Source organism: Perca fluviatilis, chromosome 16, assembly GCF_010015445.1.
Source record: "Perca fluviatilis chromosome 16, GENO_Pfluv_1.0, whole genome shotgun sequence".
In the NCBI taxonomy this organism is placed as follows: Eukaryota; Metazoa; Chordata; class Actinopteri; order Perciformes; family Percidae; genus Perca; species Perca fluviatilis.
The window spans coordinates 5,740,941-5,763,710 of NC_053127.1; the positions used below are offsets into that span (position 1 = coordinate 5,740,941).

The 22,770-nt window shown below is 43.3% G+C and overlaps 1 protein-coding gene across 2 annotated transcripts in view; it reads right to left on the minus strand.

The window, feature by feature from the left end:
* The window catches only part of LOC120575636 (polypeptide N-acetylgalactosaminyltransferase 10-like), a 155,736-nt gene that overhangs the window by 82,534 nt on the left and 50,432 nt on the right, over positions 1-22,770 (minus strand). Inside the window, exon 1 of one of the 2 annotated variants that reach the window (XM_039826454.1) lies at positions 4,554-4,591. The exons of the other annotated variant lie outside the window; for it this stretch is intronic. Coding sequence (XP_039682388.1) covers positions 4,554-4,580 — 27 coding nt within the window. The 5' untranslated portion in view covers positions 4,581-4,591. Of the gene's footprint in view, positions 1-4,553; positions 4,592-22,770 lie in introns of those variants that run through there. 2 annotated transcript variants of the gene reach the window in all.

Genomic DNA, 22,770 nt, shown 5'->3' on the forward strand with positions numbered 1-22,770 from the left:
ACCGCTGACTGCATGAAATACCGTGAATTATTAATCAGACTGCTGGCTTTGAGGAATAGGACGCTGAATAACAAACTGTACAGTATGTACGCAAGGAGATTTGGTTTGAGAACTCTTGGAATGTTTTGTCTTTGTGCTTGTGTACTTCGATCTTTAGGCCCTTTCACATATGCACTGTAAACCTGAAATTATATAGACATTAACAGGCAGAGCTGTATGTGAGTACGCAAAGTCCACGTAATGTCCGAATAAGCCCAAAGTTTGAGAACTCGCCTGCGAGCGCGTGGGCGTGTTGAGGACGTTTCTATAATGCGGCTGGGTGCAAAACCGGAAGAAAACACCGAGGGTGGAGAAGAAGAAGACGATGGGTGATTTACACAAAGACGCCAACTGGAGAGACTACCAGATTCAGGAACTTGGGTCGGTAAGGGCCGATGACGAAATCACCAGACAGGTTCAAGGAACAGCAAGAGACTCGGTTGTTTATGGCCATATTATCGGTAACACTTTACTTGAAGGTATCGACGTAACTATGACACCGTCATAACTATGGCGTGACACTGTCACGAACGTGTCTTAAACGTTATAAACAGGTCATAAACATTTATGACTTCTGTCTTTAAGGGTCTTGTTGTTTGGGTTCTCTTGATGATGAAAAGTTGACATTAATCAAAGTGACATTATCAGAAGGTGTCTTGGTCATGACAAGTTGACATTAAATTAGTTTGGGATGTCTTTGTAATGACAACTTGACATTAACCAGGATGACATTACCAGGGGATGTCTTTGTCATGACAACTTGACATAATGTCATCCTGTTTAATGTCAAGTTGTCTTAATAAGGACACTCCAAAGAAATTTAATGTCAAGTTGTCATGACAAAGACAACTTCTGGTAATGTCACTTTGATTAATGTCAAGTTGTCATAATCAAGACAACCCAAACAATGTCAACTTGTCATGACAAAAACCGAATGACAGAAGTCATAAAACGTTTATGACTTGTTTATAACGTTCATGACAGTGTCATGTCATAGTTATGACAGTGTCATGTCACGATTATGTCGTTACCTTCAAGTAAAGCGTTACCAAATTATCCCTCGTCAACGACAAGGGTCGAAGGAAAACTCCGGACCGTGTCGGGACCGGGTTTGTGGGACATTGTGAGGCGTTCATATGAGAAAACCGCTTTTTTGAGGGACCAATTTGCGTCTAACCGTATTGCTAGCTGAATATAAAATTAATTCTCCCTATTCTTTCTTACCCTTTTCTTTCCTCCCATCTCCTCACCTCTCTCCTTGACCCCCTCTACCACTCCTCTTCTCCTCTTTCTGTCACAGGCAGATGCCCCCCGTGTGTCATACAAGGACCTGACAAGCAGCAAGAGTCCATCTGTGCAAATTTATACTAAAAAGAAGCGAGATTGTGCCGCCCCATTTCCTCCTGATTAAACTTTCAGCGCACGTCTCCGTGATATTCCTCTGGGGCTTCTCTCGCTGCTCAACGAGACCTTGAAAAACAAGACAAGGAGAGAGGAAAACTTTTCAGCTAATGTGTGCACATGTTTAGTTTTTGTGGAAGCAGAACGGGGGCGGGTACTGAACCTAAAGAAAGTAATTGAGACTGACAGTCAGAGAGGATGAGTGAACATATGGGGTGGATCCGATACTGGTGTGTAATAAAAGCGGGGTAAGAAGTAAAAGGACTGTGCAATGGAAAGCCTTGAATTCACAACAGACTGTGCCTTAAAAGCCACATGACTTAACGTGCACAAAAATGTCATTAGTTTTGCAGGTATTTGGTCAAAACACGAATTGGACAAATTGAAATTCTGACCCGTTGATAGCACTTGAAGAAACGATCACCACAGTTTTTACAGTTCATCTGTACCAAATTGAACCTGTGCCCATACTAAATGGTAATCCGACCAATAATTCTAGTTTAGATAACATTCAAATTAACATTCTGGCTGACCGGCATTGCTGTCCCTAGAGGATGCAATTCCTGAAGACATTGCAGTGTGAATGCTGTATGCTGAAAGGCTGATGATCAAATAAAATAAAATAAAATATTATTTAAACGTTTTTTCTTTTTTTTTTTTTAAAGCTGACGCTAAACTGGATTGTTGGCTTCAATTTGGACGAGGAAGCAGCTGAAGTATGAAGTAGTACGAATGAGTTTGAATGAGTTGGAAAAGTGTGGAAATGGGTGTGTCAAATTAGAAAATCTCAATCAGCTGTGTTCAATATTTTTAAAAAGTATGAATGGTAAGAGTACTAATAGTACACTAGCAGCTATGGGAGGCTGTGACGATCCCTGAGCCTAACTGTTTTCAAGGTGCCAGTGGAGCTGATGCAGCCTGACATGGCTAAAAAACTAGTCAAACCGTCTTGGTTAATAATAACCAGAGGAGCAGAAATGAAGCTACGCAGGGCAGATAGTAATGCCATAAAATGCCTGTGAGGGGGCAAACAGGAGACATTTGAAGCTGTGGTGGAGAGGAGGTCACTGAACAAACTGTTATCTATCATGGATAACCCCGACCACCCTCTCCACCCCCACCCACACTGGTCCAACAGAGGAGCACCTTCTCTAAGAGGCTCCGACAGCTTTGATGTCTCACGGACCGCTACAGGAAATCATTCCTACCACAGGCAATACAACTTTTAAACACCTCATCACTGGGTGCTAGATAAGACTCTTAGACATCACATCTGCAATAAGTGCAACTTGCACAATAGGTTTATCTACAGCTTTATCATTACTAGTTAACCAGTTGTACATTTTGTATTCCCAATTTGTATATATTTAAGATATTTTTTCTTGTATTCTATCCTATTATTCTATCATGTATATTGTATGTATGTATATTGTATCCTATTATTTCATGTGTATTATGTCCTAGTATTCCATGTATATTCTGTGCTGTGTGTCTGATATTTTGCTGCTGTAACACTGTTACTATTTTTGGGATCAATATCTATCTATCTATCTATCTATCTATCTATCTATCTATCTATCTAAAGTACCGAATGAGAGCTACAACTAGTCTTCTCATTCATTTTGTTGGTCAGTACAACATCAAAATCAGCGTGGACACTGTCACATAAGGGACACAGTAGTAGATGTACAGACCCAATCCCAGTGTCGGGGTAGAAACCTCCTGAGTCCCGTACATAAAATGTAACGGCGCTGAGCAAATGGGGACGAGGAACAACTGGACATTCTCTCCATCTAAAATGCATGTTTGATGCTTTCATATGTCAACACTTTGACTAACGTTAGCTTGGAGAGCTAATTTACCTGTTGGGCCACAGACCAAAGAAAACACCGCCACCCAGGTTCAGTTTCTTGCCCAAGGACACTTTGACATGGGACTGCAGGGCCAGGGATCGAACTGCCAACCTTCCAATTGGCAGGCGAGCCACAGCCGCCCCCCATAATCATACGCATACACACAACGTGCTCTTGTAAGAACTGCTTCCTATAAAAACTCCACAAGGTAACTTTAAATGTGACAGATGCAATACAAATAGTATCCCAGTTCTATCTCAGCCAGCTCATTAATAGCCAACTCGAACGCGCCAGCTCCAGTGAGGCATCGAAGCTGTGCTGAAAATAAGACCGCACCAAACAGTCATCTGTTTCTCTGCTGCACAGTTTTGCATTCCTCTACTCTACTAATCACCATCATCAGAAAACTGAGGCTCCACGCAGCCACAAACTCATTCCACTCTGGGCACTTTTCCGCTCTATTAATATTCAAGACACAGCACAAGACTGATAGGACACCGGAGGAACGACACCATGACCCACACAGGCTGTGCTTTCTCCAGCCGACGTGCTCTCATTAACTGACAAGGCCCCAAAATGTCTCATAAATGACCCAGGAAATAAACAGAAATGTATCTTTAAGGCATAACAAATATTTAGCGGCAAGAGAAAGACGTGAGGCGAGCTGAGAGGACAGGGATGTTAACGTCGGCACCTGGCAGCGTGAAGCCTCATTAAATTTAATGCAGCCTTTTAGTGCTCTGTTTAACCGAGGACAAAAGGCCACATGTCAGTCAGTGTTTGCACACGGATTCACAAAAGATAGACTGAGAGTGTCAGTTAACAAATGTGTGGGTGCATTTGCATGAGACATCGAGAGAGACACATGCAAGTTGCCTAATCAGCCTGAAATGAGATATTAGCGGTAGGGATGCAGCGATTGTGAAATTCTGGGCTGATATCGACGTTTAGAGGGGCTGTACTCAATAGTCAGAACATTAATAGAACAGCAAACACATATTGGCTTTGTGAAGATAGATGGTGGAGTAATGGCATCCTGAGCAGAGACGCCTTGTGCGTCGGTAGAAGACGCCGAGGGCCATGGCAAAGGGTTGCCTTAAAAAGGCATACATTATGAATTATTATGACTAATAGTTAATATCAGAGAATGTTGAGTGGATCACAGACTGCTATATGTCAAAGTTTAGTCTGGATGCTGTTTTGAAGCCATTTAAACATTTTAAACATCCAAAACTCAATGGAAGTAATCATTCATTTTACCTGTGAAGGATGTCGTATGGGTTCCATACCGTACAACGTGCATCCATGTTATTTCTGGGCCATTTGGTTGAAAGAAACCCATATTTCACATGTAAACAACTTTAAAAATGGACAACACAAGGGTTAAAAAGCAGCCTACATTTACGGTAGCTAGCTAACGGTAGAGTACAGAGAAAGGGGGATATTCCTACGTCCGTTTCGGAGCGACAGAGGGAAAATATTTCAGTCGACACACCGAAGTGGAACCGAAATGAGGAACCGAAATTTGCGTTCTAATCCGATCCGATTCCTTCCGGTTGCGTAGGAACCGGCTCCACTATGGAACCGGGTTTCGGTACCCAACCCTAAAGGCCACTTGTGCAGCCTACGGCATATGCTCTGCATAAAGCCCACGCACTACGATAAATCAGCCTTCACTCTTCTGTCAGTCATTGGTCCATCAGTTTGTTTTCTCCCTGGTGACCTTGATGGAGGGATTTGCAGATTATGAAGAGCCTCTCTGAAACGCTGGTTGCCTTACCTCATTTCCATGCTGCTGTGGTCTGCTGTTAATCTGCCCGACAGCAGATTATGTTTGCTGTTCTGTCAGATAGGGCGGGATTGGTGCTGCTGCTGCGGCTTTAGGGCGCTCAGCAGCTGTTGTAGGACATCACGCAGGACGAGGTTGGTCTCTCCAATCGGCAGGCTCTCTTTGATTCTGAGCTTCTAGCTACTTTCAGTTTTCTGCCCACTCCATCTTGTCTCTGTAGTTATTCTCCCTTTCACCATCCGTCAGCCGCTGCAGAGCCTGTCTGGAGTTGTCCGGTGCGTCAAGGGCGACCTACCGCCGTCTTTCATTGTGGAAGCCTCGTCAAAGCTGAGCTTTGTTTTTTTCTATAATCTTTATTAATAGTAGTCTGGCTAAAAAGATATACAAAACAATGCCCTTGTCTTTGTTTTAGATGCATTCAGACGCGATGTACTGAGGTCGCAATGCCACCTAAGGCGACAAAAATAATCATTTGCAAATACCAGCTGGCTGCCAGGATGTTGTCAGAGTGGGCTTTCATTTTCAGAGGTACACCGCCCAGGTAATATCGCTGTCAACCATGAATGATCACTTTAAACTTTCTGGTGAAAAGGAAGGCGAAAAATAAGAGTTCTGCAGAGTAACACAAGGGATTTCTTGTGTATTTGTGAGTGAATGTGTGCGTGTTTGAGAAAGAGTGAGTGAAAAGTTATTAATATTGGTGAGTGAATGTGCGTGTGTGTGAGTGCAGAGTGCGTTGTATGTGTGCCTAGCTTTATTCACATACTTACGTCTGCATGTGTGTGTGTTTATGAGAGAGAGAGAGAGAGAGAGAGAGAGAGAGAGACAGCAGTTTGTGTTGTGTGTGTGTGTGCCTAGTTTTATTCGCTCAACAAAAAGGGGAGGGTGTGCTTATTCATGGCCAAAAGCTGAATATGGGGACTGGAACCCGAATCTCTCCCGATTTTAAGTGTCTGATGAAATTCGACGTCGGAAATAAGTACTGCAGACCTTGTAAACTGCCATATGTTTTCTCTTTGCCTGGTCGGATGTGTAATCCTTATAGCCAAACTTTATTATTTTCTGTGCAGAGGGATAGGCGGCGATTTATGTTTTCCTCCGTGGGTGCTCACACGCGCACACCCTTTACAAAAAAAGTGTTTGCATTTCAGAACCTTACGGACAGCGGCCGACACGAACACACACGCCATAATAAAGCCAGGACAGCGCCACTTCTCACAAATACAGATAGGATCGGAGATGAAAAGTTTAACTGGCACGTAACCGCGATCAGCTTCGTGGGAAATTAAGAATCAATGTCACCGACATAGCCAATCACACTATGACAGACGCTCCACAACTGCAGTGTTTAATTTTAGATTAACGTAAAAATGAACTGGCAGTCTGGCACTCGTGGGCGGTCAGTATTTTCCGTGGGTGCTCGAGCTCCGGAGCACCCACGGTATCGGCGCTCATGAGAGGTATCCATGACGTTAAGTTACTAGCCATAGCAAGTGTTGTTTACTGACGGTCTGCCGCCGCGCGCCGCGTCATCATATCAACGGTTCCTGCGCATGCAACAGCACTAAGATCGTAAAGTTAACTCCTCCTCAATATCAGAAGGGAAAAATATATTTATTAAACAGAAAATCAAGTCATTTCAAGTCATTTGACTCAAGTCTAAGTCAAGTCTCAAGTCATGAATATCAAGTCAAAGTCAAGTCGAGTCTTTTATGAATGTTAATCAAGCAAGTCTCAAGTCCTAAAATTTGCGACTCGAGTCTAACTCGAGTCAAGTCATTTGACTCGAGTCCCCCATGTCTGACTATAGCCATGTAGGGGGATTTTTGCAAGAATCGGTGCCAAACAAAGAGATTTCCTTTAGTCTGTAGGATGGGATTTGAAGGCCCAGGACGTCTCTGCAGCCCCACAATACTTCATTCAGAATGGGTTGACACATATTTTTCCTTTAATAAATATTGCGCGCCCCCTGCGATTTGGAAATTGCACTAGTCCATATTGCAATTTTGATGAAATTGCGATTAATTGTGCAGCCCTACTATACAGGCAGAAAAAGAAAAGACAAGGGAAAAAGTATGTTCTTGAAATAAAAAAAAAAATAGGTACCCAATCTTTTTACCAAGGTCCGCTGAGAACTTTGACAAAATCGATATCTGTCCACAGAAGCGTTTAGGCTCCGTTTCAGAAATGATCTCCGTCCGACAACGCACATCACGACCATTCGCACACACTGGGCATGTGTGTGACGGCGAAAACAGCAGGCAGATTGTCTGACGTTAATATGCGGTTGCAAATCATGGATGTATAATTTGAAAACGCAGAAAATGCTTTGGAGAAAGAACAACAACGGTGAAAAATAAGAGCAGGGATTCATCAGCTTGAAGCAACATTTACTGAAAAGGTCTGTAAGCTACCTAACCAGAGCCCGACCGATATATCGGCGGGCCGATATATCGGCATTATATATTAGGCATTTTCCAAACTATCGGTATCGGCATTTATAATTGCCGATAAATTAATATTTAAAAGATAAAATAAAAATGACGAAACCCCCTTCAATCATGTTCTGAGTGTTGGCGTTGCGTAGTCTGTCCACCAGAGGGCGCTCTACAACCTCCCTGTTGGCTACACTCGTGTTTAACCCTTTACGTTTCATATCTTAAGTTTGGATTTTTATACATTTTATTTATCAGAACTTAATAAACTTAATATATTTTGATGTTCTGTTGTGACAATAAAACAAGTTTATTTTTAAACTGCATTATCATTATTTTAGAGAGGACTCATAAATAACTACAGATAACTTATGTTAGGGAAATCTGTTTTGTTACGCATTTCTGGATTTAAAAAATATATATATATATCGACCGATACATCGGATTTTTAAATCACCAAATATTTGTATCGATATCAGCCTTAAAAATCCTTTATCGGTCGGGCTCTATACTGAACCGATGAGACTGATGTTCCTAAAGTTCTCGTGTGCGCCCGTCCAGACTACAAAGCAACCCCGGAGTTTTCAATCCAAAAACGGGACAGCAGTGTTTCCAAATGTTAAGGCTTTAGGGGCTCGGAAACGCTGTAGTACTGTGGACTCGAGGCATAAACGTAGCAAAAGATTATCATTTTTAAACAAAAAGGTAGCAGTGCGGAAGTCTTAATGCTTGTTGTACACATGAGGAGGCTAGTGTTTGACCAGTCAGTGATGTTCAATACTGCCCTGGGGCTAACCGGGCCATCAGGACGTTCTACCTCGGGGGGAGGGACATTTAGAGGGTCAGGAACTACAACTCAGGACCCAAAACAGAACTAAATGTCTGCATTAAAAAGGCAGTAAAAAAGTCTGTACAAAAGTTCTTGGGGTTTCATGGAAGAGTTTCAGTCGTGGGAAAAGTCCATTTGACCCTAGAGCTACTAAGATTAATCAATTAGTTATGAATCGCCAACTATTTTGATAATCAATTAATGGGTTTGAGTCATTTTTCTATGGGAAAAAAGGTCCAACTTCTCTCATGTCAGCTTGTTAAAGTGATGGTTTTTAGTCTCTTGTACCATGACCTCGAAGCAAACATCTCACTGAGAAGTTAATTTTCAGCTAATGCAATCATTGAGCGTTATGGACTCATCGCTTAGTACTCTCGTAAGTTACCCACTATCATAATACGAAATGATACCAAATGTTTACAAGTAGTACAAATAGGTTATGCTCTCATAAACGATGGATTGGAAAGTTTGTAAGTACACCAGAAGTTTATGAAAACTGTGCCCGCTTTCCCTTCTGCTCTCTGCTGCTGCGCTGCTACCTGCAGTTAGACGTGTGCTTAGGGCCGTCTACAAATTACTACAACCGAAAAGAGTTACAACAAAAATATTTATTAATTCAATGATTAAATAAGGTAATGTCTCCAAACTTACCTCAATTATTACTTGTCTCCTGCTAGTTATATTACAGCACTTACTTTAAAAAAAAAGTTAAATTAATAAATATTTTTGTTGCATCTCTTTTCGGTGTTGTAATTTGTAGACAGCCCTAAGCACTCGTCTTACAGCAGCAACAACAGCAGAGAGCAGAAGCCAGCAGGCAAGTGTTATTTACATAAACTTCTGGTGTACTTATAAACTTTCCAATCCATCGTTTTATGAGTACATAACCTATTTGTACTACTGTAGATGTTTGGTATCATTTCGGGCATTATTAGTGGGGTAACTTACAAGATACAAACGTGGGTCCATTAGCCCCTGCGCTAAGCTATTCAGCTGATAACGCTACTCTAGCTAACTCTCCCAATGTCAGACCCAGGTGAAAAAAGCTTCTGGGGGGGTGTTTGGCTCGAGGTCATGGTGCAAAGGACCCTAGGGTGAAATTACTCCGAACCATCACTTTAAATGTGAATATTGTTCTAGTTTCTTCTCTCCTCTGGCACAGGAAACTGAATATCTTTGAGTTGGGGACAAAACGAGACATTTGAGGACGTCGTACTTGACGCTGATGGTCATTTTTCACAATTGTCTGACATTTTGTTCTGATTTGGAAGTTTTTTGCCACTTTTTTTTTTTTCTTACATTTGTGTCACTTTTTCCACCATTTTTGTTTGACGTTTTGGTTGCTATTTTCGAAAGCATTTTTACAGCGTTTCTTAAGATTTTTATCATAAGGTTTGCAACATTTGTGTCACTTTTTTCAACAATTTTGTAGCTTTTTTCAACATTGTTGTCGATCTTTTCAATGTGTCCGTTGCCTTTTTTGTCAAATCCGACCACCTTTGGTCAATACTTCCCTTTTCGGTTTCCTTTTGCTGAGAGTCGACAGAAGCTTTGCTTGAGAAGAGAAAGCTTTTGTGTTCTTTCTTCCTTCCCCCCTTCTTGTGGGTCAGATCACAGGCTGATCCACTTCACCCCCCCCCCCCCCCAGAGACACAATTACCTGTCTGTCCTATTCTCCTCCTCTTCCTCTCCTCAACCACTTCACAGAGAAGTCAATTTGCCCCGGCCGTCCTGGCTCATCACACAGAAACGTAAGCTACCAATCCTCGCTTTCTAAAAATAGTGCACCTCCGCTGCCACCACACTCGGTTACAGATCCAGCAAGGCAAAGTTGTTTGCTGGCAAATAGTCATCTTTGCAGTCACGAGACATTTGGAAAATGCTACCCAGCGGTGAGATGCATCGTTTCCCAAACAGGTTGACCTCTCTCTGGTACAGTCTCTTGTTTCTGGAAAAACCAGACCAGCAGGAAGAAGCCAAAGGAAATCGTTTGTTTTCAGATAAAAACCATCCTGCAGGTGCAATCACTGAACCATCGGAAAGAGAGAAAAACTAAAAACTAAGCAGCTAAATGTTACTTGAAGGGCAGAGGAACAAAATGAAGAAAAAAAAAACCTTTTGACACCATTAAGAAAAAAAACAAGCCACTGGCATCGACTGCATTGCTGAACCCAATCTGTTGTTTGTTTGTTTTTTAGCCCACAGAGGAATATTCAGTTATAGAGACTGCAGATCTATTCCAAATCCAGCCCCGCCGCTATCTGCTGCCGACGCTGAGGCTCTCCGGGCGGAGGTTGCAGCGCCGACACCTCCTCTGAAAAGAAAGGGCGCAGCGGGGCTGCCGCGCAGCGTCTCATCTCCCAACAGGAGTCATTATCCACGGCTCTGCTGTGACCGCCGATGCCAGGCAGAGGCCTGGACAAAGGCCACGGTAGATTGGCTTGCTTCTCTCCCGTCTGCGGGGCGGAGAGCTGTGCTTCACTCTCAGATGCGTGACACAGACGCAGGAAAAAAACTTTCATGTTGTGTGAACAATTTCACCCCCTTGCAGGAGGTTTATTCTGCAGAAAAACAGTGAGTCAGTGTTGATCTCAACTACCAACCGGGCAAACCACAAGCACGTCCAGTACCTCCACCAGTCTAGGCACGAGCCAGCGGGAGACTCTGACGGTACGATAAGCTTCAGCAAAAATATTACGGCTTCCCGTATTGCAATAGACCTTTTTCACAGCAGACATGTTGACATGTCATAGTAGGAACAGCACAGGTGTATTCAAACCCATTAAAGATGGCTGCATTCCACTTAGGAGAGGTCCTGGTATTAAACCATTACTGATGGCTGCATTCCACTTAGGAGAGGTCCTGGTATTAAACCATTACTGATGGCTGCATTCCACTTAGGAGAGGCCCTGGTATTAAACCATTACTGATGGCTGCATTCCACTTAGGAGAGGTCCTGGTATTAAACCATTACTGATGGCTGCATTCCACTTAGGAGAGGCCCTGGTATTAAACCATTACTGATGGCTGCATTCCACTTAGGAGAGGCCCTGGTATTAAACCATTAATGATGGCTGCATTCCACTTAGGAGAGGCCCTGGTATTAAACCATTAATGATGGCTGCATTCCACTTAGGAGAGGCCCTGGTATTAAACCATTAATGATGGCTGCATTCCACTTAGGAGAGGTCCTGGTATTAAACCATTACTGATGGCTGCATTCCACTTAGGAGAGACCCTGGTATTGTTCATGCTGACTCACTGAAATAGCTTACTGGGACACTTGATGGAACTGAGCCATTGTTAAGGTTATCAATTTCAGCTGTGCTTTTCCTACTATGACAAGTCAAAATGTCTGCTGTGAAAAAGCTCCATTAGAGCTTTAAACATGTATTCTTTTGACATTTCTGGGTAAAAAAAAACACAACCACTTTTTCTCCATTGAACATTATTTATTTAATTTTTTTAAACACACTGCACACTGGCAGGGAGAGGGATTTCTACACTGCACTTTCTGTCCGTGAAAAACAGCTGAAAAGGTTTGAAGGAAGATTTTAGTGGTTTTGAAACGCTCAATGGTGTTTTAAGCCCCAAACGTCTCCTTCCAGGCAACGCTCTGACCGTTGACTTCAAGGCACCTAACATTAACCCTAACCATAGCCTAATCGACTTCAAGGCAGCGCTACGAACGTTGACTTCAAGGCACCTAACCCTAACCCTAACCATTGCCTAATCTCCTAAACTCTGCAGTGCCCTGCTACGCCCTGCAGTGCTCCGCTACGTCCTGTGATGCCCTGCCTATACCCTGCTACGCCCTGTAACGCCCTGCAGTGCCGTGCTATGCCATGAACTACTACAACTACTATTTCTAGTCACTGTTCCGTTATCTTTATTGTGAATATTATCGCCACTGTTCATAACACCCCCAACCGGCACCGTCAGACACCGCCTACCAAGAGCCTGGGTCTGTCTGAGGTTTCTCCCTAAAAGGGAGGTTTTCCTCTCCACTGTCGCACTGAATGCTTGCTCTTGAATTACTGGAATTGTTGGGTCTTTGTAAATCATAGAGTGTGGTCTAGACCTACTCTATCTGTAAAGCGTCTTGTTATGAATTGATACTATAAATAAAATTGAATTAATCCTAATGCCTTCCAGGCAGCGCTGCTGGGAAGGAGACGCTGGGGGCTTAAAACACACATGTTTAGCAGCACATTTACAGTATATGAGTCTGACAGGACGGTACGGTACGTGTCGAAAGGGCAAGTATTGGACTCTTCATGTTCTCTCCACTAGCCGTCATCAGTTTCTCTTCACTGACTATTGACAAAGACTTAAAGTCTAATCTGAGTGTTAGGAGCGGTGGACAGCTATGTATACACAGCATCCGGGGAGCAACTTGGGGTTCAGTGTCTTGCTCAGGGACACTTTTGTGGGTTATGGGGGCGACCACTCCGAGCGACAGGCCACACTACCACTTTACACCATGCCGTTCAAGTTCAAAATTTGTTTTATAACGGCAGACATCGTGGGACGGATGTGTAAGGGGCTTCAGTGGTAATCTTCAGCCGTGTTACCGCAGCTTCCACTGGCTCCCGCCCAAAGTCATCTGAGCAAAGTGCTGTTCAAATAAGCTCCTTATTATCATGTCTGAAAGGTAGAGGAAGCAGGGAAAAGGCTCCACGGTGACCATCACGTGTAAATCGGCGGCCCGGCCCGGGCTCAGAGAGCAGCTTATGCCTCGTCTGGACGTCAAAACCTCTCTCCGACCGTCCTTGAATCTAACGCAGAACGGCGGACCGTCCTTCAGGCCGACGCCGCCGGGGTCAAGGTACAGCGATAGGAAGGGCGTAATGTGCTGCAGCATCCTTGAACACGGTGAGTAATTCCTCCCGGGACGGGTTTTGTAACGCTGTACATCTCTGGCCTTGTGGAGAAGTCAAGAGAAACATGGAACAGTGTCTCCATTGAGAGATAATTATAAGCAAAATGTTTCCATCCGCCTATTCGTATAGGGCCAATACAAATTCTATAGAAAAAAAAAGGTCAAAGTTCTCTGACTGCAGCGTGTTAAATGTGAATATTGTTGTAGTTTCTTCTCTCCACTGTGACAGTAAACTGAATATCTTTCACTTGTGGACAAAAGAAGACATTTGAGGATGTTATCTTGGGCTTTTTGGGAAACACTGATCCACATTTTTCACCGTTTTCTGACATTTTAGAGACCCAACAACTAATCTATTAATGAAGAAAATAAATCGACAGATTAATCGACAATGAAAAGAATTGTTAGTTGGTTGCATGTCACGAGTACCGGTAATAGTGCTTCAACACCACTGAATGCTGCAGTGCCTCTTGATGTTGCAAAAGCACCCAGCGTTTCCACTGAGACACAAAATGTATGGGGGAAACATTTTCATGAGGAAGGACGCCCAAATCCCCCCGTCAAATACACGCGCCTAAGTCTTCCACGAAGCTAGGGGAAAACACCGCAAGCAGCCAGGAGTGCGTTCACCATCTCGCCCCTTCCCCTCGGTTTCCTCTCTGGAAGCACAACTCTGAGCCTCGTCTCATCGTGTTGCTGCTGGGTTTGGCTGCATTCAGCGTGGGAGGCCCGGCGCCACCGAAGGGGGCAGAGGGACAGATGTGGCTTACATAATGATCCGCAAATCAGTTATCCCATTGGCCCTAATCCTACCAGCATCCCTCCTACATCTCCCCCATGGCTGCCTCGTCCTGGTGTGCCAAGCTTTTTTTTACTGTGCCGCGGTGAGCCGGCGGCACGCTGCTGCTCTCCACGGCTGGTTAGGAAGAGCCAATCAGAGCTCAGCCGGGAGAGCTTTTACAGCTCCACAGGAAGGCAATTATCGACATTTGTCAGTGAGGGGACAATCAGGCCACGGGATGATAGCGCGGGGCTCAACTGACAGAAGTCCAATATGAGAGTGTATAACGTGAAACTAAAGTGGGCAGAGGCAACGCTCCGAGAACTGTCAGAGAGACGGTGATTCAGTGGCTGGTTCACAATGGAATATTAATTTACCAGTGTATCCATTACATTGATTCATTTGTGGCGGTGTGTGTGTGTGTGTGTGTGTGTGTGTGTTGTGTGTGTGTGTGTGTGTGTGTGTGTGTGTGTGTGTTCTTGTTTAACTACATTCGTGGGGTCCAAAAACCGGGAATACAGTATACTTGTGGGGTCCGGACAGCTTTGTGGGGCCAAAATGCTGGACCTCACAAGTTTAAAGGGCTGTTTGAGGGTTAAGACTTGGTTTTAGGATTAGGGATAGAATTAGGTTATGGTTAAGGTTAGGGTAAGGGTTAAGGTTAGGCATTTAGTTGTGATAGTTAAGGTTAGGGTAAGGGTTAAGGTTAGGCATTTAGTTGTGATGGTTAAGGTTAGAGTAAGGGTTAAGGTTAGGCATTTAGTTGTGATGGTTAAGGTTAGAGTAAGGGTTAAGGTTAGGCATTTAGTTGTGATAGTTAAGGTTAGAGTAAGGGTTAAGGTTAGGCATTTAGTTGTGATGGTTAAGGTTAGAGTAAGGGTTAAGGTTAGGCATTTAGTTGTGATGGTTAAGGTTAGAGTAAGGGTTAAGGTTAGGCATTTAGTTGTGATAGTTAAGGTTAGAGTAAGGGTTAAGGTTAGGCATTTAGTTGTGATGGTTAAGGTTAGGGTAAGGGGCTAGGGAATGCATTATGTCAATGATGGGTCCCCACAAAGATATGTGTGTGTGTGTGTGTGTGTGTGTGTGTGTGTGTGTGTGTGTGTGTGTGTGTGTGTGTGTGTGTGTGTGTGTGTGTGTGTTCGTGTGTGTGTGTGTGTGTGTGTGTGTGTGTGTGTGTGTGTGTGTGTGTGTGTGTGTGTGTGTGTGTGTGTTCGTGTGTGTGTGTGTCCCTGAGTGCGCACTCTGACTGTCTGAGCGCTGTCAGCCGTCTGGCTCTCCTGTACATCTATGACGGTGGCTTTCACAATTTCACTTGGAACTCCCGAACCCGCAAGTAAGTTTCTGTCTGCCGTTGTTTATCACATACGTAGAGCCTAGTCCGAATCGCCGACGATCCATTTACACGATAATCGCCGGAACATTGCCCTCGTTGCCGGATGTCCCTTTTCCGTGCAAAAAAAAAATAGATCACGTTACTGCATTGTGTCAACAGTTAACTATATTTAATATTGTATGTGGCGTTTTTTCTTTGGCGGAGTGCAAATGTTCCACCAAAACAAGTTCCTTCCCGAACTATTTTGCCAAGTCGAAGTCGCTGCGTCCGGAGCTAAGCCCCGCCCAAGACGACTGCGATTGGTTTTAAGAAATGCAAACAACCCAGAGCGATTTCTTTTCCCTCCTATCCCAGAATGCATCTGTGTTGTAGCCAGACCTTACTCCACAGAGCTGTGGAGGTCTGGCAAGCGAGACTACATAGAGCCTAACGTTAGCTAATGTTAGCGCTTGTTACAGTGGACCTAAACGCAACGTCAGTTAAGTTAACTTTAACCAGCCCGGTTCTATGTGGGAAAAAAAGCAGTCCAGGAGTTCCGGGTGAATTCATGCACGATATTCCCGTATTACCGTATTACCAGGCTTCAGGGTTCATCCCTCAGACCCCTCATTGAAAAACACAATACAAAACAATATAAAAATAAAAAGACTCCAAATCTGTGGGAAACACCGTTTACCAGCTTGGTTTCAGCCCGCTGCCTCACATCCACGCTGGGTACAGACACGAGCAACAGTTCACCTGAGACTCAAAGAGACCAACAATAGAAAGTGACTCACGGCTCAGAAATGACTCATCACATTCGAGATTAAAACATAAAATGAAGCTGCGGCTCCCTTTCAAAGTCCGTTCAAATGCTCACTGATACAGTACTAACAGTATCGTATAGGGCTGCACAATATGAGGAAAATATCTAATAATATTGGAGGGAATGATCTTTTTTTTTTTTGGCATTATGAATGAAAAATATTAAAGTGGTTTTGAGTATCCGTACCAAACAAAAGATTTGTTCTTTAGTCTGACGGTTTGCCGGCCTGGACCTCTCTGCAGCACCAAAATACTTCATTCATTCATCATTCAGGCAGCTCTGTGTTGCTGGAGACGCTGCAGTCCACGTGCAGACCAAGGGGGTAAGCTTCGCTTCAGAACTCGAACCTCCTATGGCGCCATTTTGACGCTACAAAGAGATCACCTCCCGTTAGCATTCCACTGACTAGCATACATTTTGGCGCCACTTTGACAGCGAATAACTTTACATCTGAAGCGTTTAAAGACTATTTGTCCGTTGTTTATTTCTAAAGAAACAATGTATAAAAGGCTCCATTACCTTGTACCTCACGTTATGGCTCCGTAGCAGACGTTTTTGTAAAAATAGGCTAACGATTGGGTCATAACCACGAGACTTACTGTCACACAGTAGAGGAATTACCGTATAGTACAGGAGAAGCTCACAGGCAGTTTGGACTTCCATTAGCTGTTTAGGTTTAATTACTAATGTTAACTAGCATGTTAGTGATCAGTAATTAGCCTGTGTTATGTTATCTCCTTACATATCCCTACACTGTCCGTCTCTGTAAGATTGGGAATGATTGAGATTTCTCTCGGCACAGCTACCAGAAGACTTCACACTTTCAGACAGGTTGCTCACGTCACATCTAAGTTGTCTCTGTCAGTTGGAGGCTGCGCAGTAAAGCAAGAGATCACCGGAAAAGTGCTTCTAATATCCTTCACTGGTCTCCATCCAGAGCAACGGGGTCTATTGGTCCATTATATATATGTCAATGGTGCAGACCACGCACTGCCCCTCCCCCACTGGCACCATGGCAGTCTTAAATTACAAATCAAGCACTTTATTTCAGTGGCTACTTTTCAGGTTTATTGTTTTCTTAAATTATTTAAATGTGTTGACAAAGGACATTTTGTGACGACTTGATTATATCTGTCTTATAATATGTCAGCAAGCAATTCATCATCAAGGCTGTGTTGTAGATGTTGATGAAGCACAGTTAACCATATGCAGTGCACCCACCCATATGATGCACATTGCACACAGAATGTGGGTGATATGAATGTAAGATGATTGCAGAAGTGACACTGATCTGTGTTTTTGTTTATTACTTTTAAAGAAATGGCAGAGCAGATTCCGAAAACAAATCCAGTGTGGCAGGGTTTACATTTTTATGATGTAAATTGAGGGAGCAAAAGCAGTATCAGCTCCAAATATCGGCTCAAGAAAATCGGCAGCCCGTTATCGGCTAAGGCTGATGAAAAAAAATATAAAAATCTGTATCGGCACTAAAAAATCCATATCGGTCGATCCCTAATTTTCCTTGATACATGTTGCGCCGTATCTAACCATACAGGTTTTGGAATCTGATCGGGTTTATTGGTGCTCACAGAATTAGGATTAACTTAAAAAAAAAAAAAAAAAAAACTCCATGATAATGACTACAGGTGGGAAAAAATAGCCATACTACAATACAGTATATTGTCGTCCTCCTTTGCGCGATACGAGAATCGATACGCTGGCATTGAATATTGATATTTTAATTAATAAAATGAGGTGGTTGTTTCCAGATAGACACAAAAAACAAGTGTGTCGTTCTTTAAAAGTTTAAGCACTGAAATGTGTCAGAGTTTAAACATTATCAAGAGTTTAAGCTTTTGAAATTGATGAGCATTAAATGTACACAGGTTTTACATACACAGGTATGTTCTGCACTCAAGCACTAGAATTTGCATTTGTTCATGCCTTTTTTTATAAAGAAATGTTTCTTAAATCATTTTTCACATTAATAATCAAGCAGCATTCAGTCTGAACTCATATCCTGTTAGTTCCGACTTATTAAAATCATATCAGACCCATACATTCAGCTTGTATGTGTTCTGACAGAACAGCCTGTTACAATGCTCGACATGCGACCTGTTGCCGGTGTTTCTATACAACAGACTGTTGATGTAATCTGAACGGATTTAGTGTCTCTAACTACTAAACGTCACCATCAGCCACACAACATGTCTTCTGTGCAGAATAAGCCTTCAAATCAGACAAATATGAACTACAATCTCTCCAATTCAAAAAATAAAAAAATTAAACGTTTATCTAAAACATCATCGTGTTGAGTTGATTTTGAACCGATCAGCTGAGAGCCTGGCGTTTCCCATCATGCCCTGGGTATTTCAGTTGGCGGAGAGCAGAGGTGCGGAGCCTGGCTCTAAAACCTGCGGCCGCCTTGATCTCGTGAGGTTATCGTTGCCCGCGTGTTCATACCGTCAGAGCAAGTCGGGATCAAGTCAGACTTCGTCTATATCCAAGAAGTGACACTTCCGGGATTGCTCCAATGCCGCCGGAAATTCCGCCAAATATCCTTCTTTTCGCCCGTATGTGCGTCCCCTTCCTCTTTCTTTGTGTTGGCGTTCTAACCTCCGGTGGATTTCTGAGGACTATGGTTAACTGCTCCTCAGATCTCTGCAGGGTAAATCCAGACAGCTAGCTAGACTATCTGTCCAATCTGAGTTTTCTGTTGCACGACTTAAACTACTTTTGAAGTACACATGTTCCACCAAAACAAGTTCCTTCCAGAGGCTATTTTGCAGAGGCTCCGTGCAGAGCTTAGCACCGCCCAAGACGATTGTGACTGGTTTAAAGAAATGCCAATAAACCAGAGCACGGTTTTCTCCCATCCCAGAAGGATGTATGGACTAGCCAGACACAGCGCTGTGGAGAAGTTAGGCGGGCACAACCACAATCTAACCGGCATGCACTGGGCTGCAACCGCCGGTGAACAATTCTCCGCAGTCCTAGCTCATCTCAAACAAGCCTTATTACCGCAATCAGTCAGCAGAACTATTACAATAACAGGTGTACTCCGGTGCCTTAGAGAACAATTAACATTTCCGAAAGCTTCAACAGGATCCTGTGCCAATCAACTCTAAAAAAACATCTGGTTTGTCTAAGACGGGCATGACACAGTTTTACAGAGAAGGGAGACAGAAGTGTGATACAGCAGCTCAACAAGAAGCAAATGGAAAAACTGCGTGCATAAGCTCAAAATTCACCGAGAGCTCTTCTCAAACAATTACCACACCCACATGCAGTGCAAAGGTCTGAAAGCACTCACTGACTCTCTGAATCTCTTTGACCCTCTTCCCAAAGGGAAAAGACCTGATATGAATGAGCTACTTTCACTCCATTGAAATCTAGTCCTTTGCTGATTTTTTTTTGGGGTGACTATTTTAGACGTTTTAACGGCTGCAAGTACAATTAGAAACTGGTTGACACTGGTGACATCTTGATTCTTCGGTGGCAGCACGGTAGAATTTTACAACAGCTAATGTTGGGTTATTTTCTCTGTTCTCGGTGTTCCTCGTGAAGCAAATATTGCAAATTAGGGTTGAAAATGATTCCTTGAGTAACTCAATCTTTATTTCTTGCATTGACAGACCTATCTCTATAGCACTGGAGTATGTTATGGCTCAAAGCATTCTCATGAATATGATATGATATCATACAAAACTTTATGCACACCAATTCGTAGGATATCCTACAGAATGAGGCGACCGCCTGCTCGTCATGTGACGCCGGCTACAGAGCTCCGTGAGCTATCGATCGAATCAGCACGCAGTCGGTAGTTGAGTTTAGCCGACAAAAGGTGACTGGGATCTGGGTACAGAGCACCGTGAGGTGAGGGTCCTTTCAGCGGATATTATAGTTAAGTTTAGCTGACAAAAAGTGAGCGTCATGGCGCGCCCAGGTAGCTCAGTTGGTAGAGCGTGCGCCCATATATAGAGGTTTACTCCTCGACGCAGCGGGCCCGGGGTTCAACTCCGACCTGCGGCCCTTTGCTGCATGTCATTCCCCCCTCTCTCTCTCTCTCCCCTTTCATGGCTTTATCTGTCCTGTCAAAAATAAAGACCCAAAATGGCCCAAAAAATAATCTTTGAAAAAGTGAGCGTCATGCGGCCAGGACAGTTAAGTTTAGGCACCAAAACGACTAGTTAAGTTTAGGAAAAAAACGGTTGTTTGGTTTGGATTAAAACACTCCTGAGGAACAAACACCCGTTTCTAGGGGTGGGGTGGTGGGGGTGATCGATGCAGCGTAGTATCGGGATATTTTCCATTGCAATACTGTATCGGTACACGGACGCCAAGTATCAATCTTTTATTATATAAATTGCACATGAGAAATAAACTTTTTGGTACGAGAATAATAAGATCAATTGCTTTTTCAGTCCACTAGAGGGAACACTGAAGTGAGATGAACAAACCAGAGACATTTTTCTTTTCAGAAAAAACACATGTTGACAAAGTTTTGCTTTGGGGACATATTTGGAAGTTCGGAAAAAAGTTAATGAATTGCGAACTCCGCTCCCTTTCTTTAAACCAATCAGCAGGCAGCTACCAGTTCAGGATGAGTTTCGTACAACAGATGAGGAGGAGGACAGTACATACAAAATGAACAAAAGTGGCTAATTGGATTTTGAAAATACAACATGGTGTTCCGTATCACTTACTTGAACATTATTGAATAATTTCAATAATCCAGTGTTACTGTACATCTAAAAGCAGTAGGGCAGGAAGGAGCAGTTGGGGGCATAAAACACCATCGAACCCAGATCCTACCTCAAACATTTCCCTGAGCTTGGGGGTGAAAAAAATCCCAGCATTCATAGCTCGTTTCATTCAACTTCTCCTCACCCACAGCTTGTATTTTCACGCATCGCTTTGCATCCCTAATCAATGCCAATGAAAATATTTATGATCCAAGACGTAGACAGGCTTATGTGTGAATGAAATGATAAAAGCCCTATGAATGCTAACGGTGACATCACCTGCTGTTCCTGCTGAGGAGCTCGCTAAGGAACGGCCACGGTCTAGCGGAGCAAAAAATGCAGCAATTTCTCCCGGAGACAGCGCGTCAATCTTCAAACAGCTGTTCGGCAGTGCTGGCATGGCTGCGGTCTCGATTGGTGAAAAGCGATTTAAGACTAGAAGACGAGAGTGACTGACTCTTCCTCCAAAGCTCTCTGAGCTGCAGGAAACATCTATTGGGCCGCGATCTGTCAAAATCAAATGGAGTCGTCACACTTCACAGAGAAGGCCTAACGGTGAGAGAAAGAAAGGGTTCCTTCTGGAAACTTGGGGAGTTTGAATCGAAAAACTGTGGGAAACATAGGCGTAGCCTGCGGGGGCTGTGTATTGGCAAGAATCTGGCGATACAATACGTATCACGATACATGGGTCACGATTCAATATATTGCAATATATTCCGATACTGTGCGTAAGGCGATATATTGGGATTTCTTTAAAGCATAATTTTAGAAAAACTAATATTTAAAAAAAGAAATGATGTGCATAAAAGTCAAAGAAGTTTACTTTAGGTAAACAATTCAGTAAATCAAATGTGTGTATGATAAAAGTAGGCCAAAGTTCAGCCATAGCTACGTTGTTAGCTTCTAGCAAAAAGTCAGGCACTGTTAGGCACTGCTAGGCCCTGTTAGGCACTACTAGGCCCTGTTAGGCCCTGTTAGGCCCTGTTAGGCCCTGCTAGGCACTGCTAGGCCCTGTTAGGCCCTGTTAGGCACTGTTAGGCCCTGTTAGGCACTGTTAGGCACTACTAGGCGAGGACACCAGTGGTGCGTCTCAGCATAGCCATCTAGCAGTAGGGGGTTTAAACACAACATAAACGTGAACCACTGTCTTACATGAATATTTTTTTCACGTAAACTAAAAATAAATAAAACTATATTGCTTTTTTGAAAATCGATACAGTATCTCGATACTCAAGTATATCGATTTTTTTCTTACACCCCTAGTTACAACCCTCAGAATAATCTAAACTGGGCTTTTTACGAAGGTTTTCGTTGCTTCTTTGGATGTTTTTGTCGTGTTTTCTGTCATTCTTGCCTCTTTTTTTAAACATTTATGTTGCTGGTTTGGGAGTTTTTGTCTCCTTTTTCACAAAAAAATGTTTTTTTCAAAGTTTTTGTTGCTTCTTTCTACGTTATTATTTCCACACCTTTTTCAAGGTCTCTGTCTCTAGTTGAGTTTTTTTCCAATTATTTCTTCAATGTTTGTGTCGTTTCTGTCCCGGGACCTCCCTAGATAGTTGGAGATCTCAACGCCCCCCCCCCCCATGTTTAACACAAAGATATACGCCCCTGGTGGGAACAAAATGCTGCTGAGCACAGTTTTTATCTCCTACTGTATTAGTTCATTTCCCGCACAATCGGTTTCCATGCATCTTGTTCCAGCAGCTCATTAAAGTTGTTGTTGTTCGGCGGATGAATCGGTGCATGCCTAGTACTGTAGTCAACTACACACACGACACACACACCACACACACAGGTTTTTTTCAGCATGGAAACAGGAAACATTCTCCCAGCCAACAATAATAAATCTGAACACAACAACTTGAGGTGAAAAGTCCA